General features: G+C 36.7%; 1 protein-coding gene across 1 annotated transcript; it reads right to left on the bottom strand.

The window, feature by feature from the left end:
* Positions 1-1,753: 1,753 nt before the first annotated feature.
* Positions 1,754-2,513, bottom strand: PTH (parathyroid hormone). The gene is made up of 2 exons (XM_030560339.1): positions 2,428-2,513; positions 1,754-2,042 (listed from the first exon to the last, which is right to left on the bottom strand). The coding sequence occupies exons 1-2, from the start codon at positions 2,511-2,513 to the stop codon at positions 1,754-1,756; spliced, it is 375 nt and encodes a 124-aa protein (XP_030416199.1).
* Positions 2,514-3,099: the final 586 nt, after the last annotated feature.

Below are 3,099 nucleotides of genomic sequence, written 5' to 3'. Positions count from 1 at the left end.
ATTGCCTATAGGAAAGTTTCTTCCTAAACTCCATTAGTCAGAAGTTTGTTTATGCTCCAAAGCATAGATTCATAGACTCTAGGACTGGAAGGGACCTCGAGAGGTCATCGAGTCCAGTCCCCTGCCCTCATGGCAGGACCAAATACTGTCTAGACCATCCCTGATAGACATTTATCTAACCTACTCTTAAATATCTCCAGAGATGGAGATTCCACAACTTCCCTAGGCAATTTATTCCAGTGTTTAACTACCCTGACAGGAACTTTTTCCTAATGTCCAACCTAAATCTCCCTTGCTGCAGTTTAAACCCATTGCTTCTTGTTCTATCATTAGAGGCTAAGGTGAACAAGTTTTCTCCCTCCTCCTGATGACACCCTTTTAGATACCTGAAAACTGCTATCATGTCCCCTCTCAGTCTTCTCTTTTCCAAACTAAACAAACCCAGTTCTTTCAGCCTTCCTTCATAGGTCATGAGGGTTTATATCTCTTCCAAAATTCAAGTTAAGGATTTTTTGTTTGCTACTCTTTTTTTATCCTTACAATTTAACTTATAAACCCTTTTGTTATTCATAAAAATGTCCAATCCTTTTTTGAATTCTGCTAAGCTCTCAGCCTGTGGTATATTGTGGCAATGATTTCCACAGGCTAATGGGAATCGGTTGCAAGGATTTTAGAATCTATTACCCCATTCCTGTAAATACTTATGCATACACATGAGTAACATACGAATTATTAGTCCTACATGCATAAAGTTACTCACACATGGGGCCTACGATAACTTACAGACAATTTACAGAGTGAATAATTTACAGACGAGAGGGGATGAAAATATTTTGTACGATTTTGGCTTTAATTTTAATTGTCTGACCCATACATCACTCCCACTTTGTGTTACCTAACCTCACACCTGGATGCATGCCACTATATCTCCTTTTATTGTTTATGTTATAAATCCTATCCTTTTGGCCTTTGTTGGGTAATTAAACCTTTCCCTTATTTTAATATTATATTTAACCCTTGATTTGTCTATTGTTTATAGAATTAGTTTTAATTCTAGCCCTTTCCTTTTAATAATTTATAATCTTTGTTTTTCCTATGTTTATATTTTACCTTTTTAATATTTTTTACTTTAAAGTCCTCTTTTTTATTTTTATGTGTAATTAACACTTCCCATATCTTGGCCTGATCTTGTAAACGGATGTGAGCTTAACTTTATGCATTGTGAGTAGTGAATCAATGGGACTGGTAACTGTGTGTAGCATGAAGCACATGTTTATGTCCCTATAGAACTGATGGTGCCTTTCTTATTATGGGGTCAGATTCTGCCATCCTTACTTAGGTTGATTAGTAATTTATTCTGTAGAGGATTCCATTGAGTTAAGATGCTATTCAATGTGAGTAAGAGAGGCAGATTCTGGCCTTAAATTATTTTAACTCTGCCTTTTTTGTAACTATTTATATTTAAACCTCCTGCTTGTTTGGTTTTTTAAACATACATTTTTTTAAACATTGGAAATAAATGGGACCCATTAGCGATTGTATTAGATATTCAAAAATTATCAACATTTGAGATGATAGGTAGGACAATCTCTTAATCTGTGTTTGTAAAGCACCTAGCTGAATGGAGCTGCATTCTTGGTTGGGGCCTCTAGAAACTAATTTAATACAAATAATAAATAATAATAAAATGCCCTAGTTGCTCGGTGGCTTACAGACATGTGCTTACTTGGACAGATACAATGCTATGCCCCTTTCACTGAGACTTTGTTTTGAAGAGTGTGTTGTCCATGTAAGCTTTGTCCAGAACAATAGGTTTCTTCTGTATTCCTGCTTGCAAACGCTCAGGGAGCAGCCTCCGATTTCTGATCTCTCCCAGAACAATATCATCCTTCTTTCGGGGCCTCTGGGTTCTATCATCCACTAGTGCCTCGGGGGCACTGTGCACATCCTGCAGTTTCTGCTGAAGCCAATCCTGTCTCTCCACAGTGTGCAGGTGCTCCCCAAAATTGTGCATCAGTTGCATTTCACTCACTGACCTCTTCCTGCATGAAGGGTGAACAAAGTAACAATCTCATATTGGCCTTTCCTTGAATTCTGGATCTCCACTAAAGCCCAAGTTTGGGAACTTTTGGGAGGCAGTGCAAGGCACATTTTTATTCAACCTGGATTTTTACCCAGGGGATATACAGTCAGCTGGTGGGAGGGAAAGTAGTGATATTTAATTGGTGGTGGATTTATTAGAGGGAGGAAGGTTAGAAGAGGGAAATGGTCTAGTTTTGTGCCAATATTGTTTGGCCACTGGCATTGTTTATTTTAATTCTTGTACGTGATGCCAGATTTCAGATGACAGGTAATCAGTCAAGATGAAAGTAAAGAATATTAGTAAAAATATCCCCAAATTCAAAAAATGTATAGCAATATACTTACGTCGCTGGTCTTCCATCAGATTTTGCAAAGAAACAAATTGCATATACAATCACTGCAGTCTTAACCATGTCTTTGACAGAAATCATGTTAACTGTAAGGATAAAAAGGAGGAAATTTGTAAATCTATGTTTCAAATAATTTCAAACCAGTTCAACTAGGGGAACAGTTAGGGTTAGGTACAGAGAAAAGTGTTGAACATGTGTATAGTCAGAAAAGAGATTATATAAAAATGTCTTTCACATGTAGTGGTTACAACAAGGAATTTAAGTATCAGAAGAACTGGATTCTATTCCTAATTTTTATAATGACTTGCAGTACAATCTTAAGCAAGTCTCTTAACCGCTGTATGCCTCAATTACCCCATATTACCATGGGCATAACAATGCCCACCATTTTGATATCTTTGGATGCAAAGCAGTGTTTAGTTGCAAAGTATTATTATTTATTATTAATTTCTGTCTCATGGAGATATTTGTAAAGCTCCTTGAAATACCTGTATACAGCTATGTAAATTGCAAAGTATTAGATTTTGTCTGCTTCTTGTGTGTCATTAAACTTTGTTGATTTTGCTGATAGAACCAAGAACCTTGGTTCTCTTATGGCAGCTTTACATTGGCATAACTACTGAGGTCAGTGTTGTTAGTCCCTATATAACCTGGTATAAGAAAAATC

The sequence above is a fragment of the Gopherus evgoodei genome, chromosome 4 (genome assembly GCF_007399415.2).
Source record: "Gopherus evgoodei ecotype Sinaloan lineage chromosome 4, rGopEvg1_v1.p, whole genome shotgun sequence".
Taxonomy (NCBI): Eukaryota; Metazoa; Chordata; order Testudines; family Testudinidae; genus Gopherus; species Gopherus evgoodei.
Note: the sequence above shows the minus strand (reverse complement) of the source record. Positions and strands in the feature narration are given on the sequence as shown.

What these genes read in the sequence shown, in the direction of transcription:
- PTH (XM_030560339.1), bottom strand. Translation starts at nt 2,513, where the DNA reads ATGATTTCTGTCAAAGACATGGTTAAGACTGCAGTGATTGTATATGCA. An exon ending in TCTGATGGAAGACCAGCGAC is followed by an intron (nt 2,043 to 2,427) that starts GTAAGTATATTG and finishes CCCTTCATGCAG; the next exon opens with GAAGAGGTCAGTGAGTGAAA.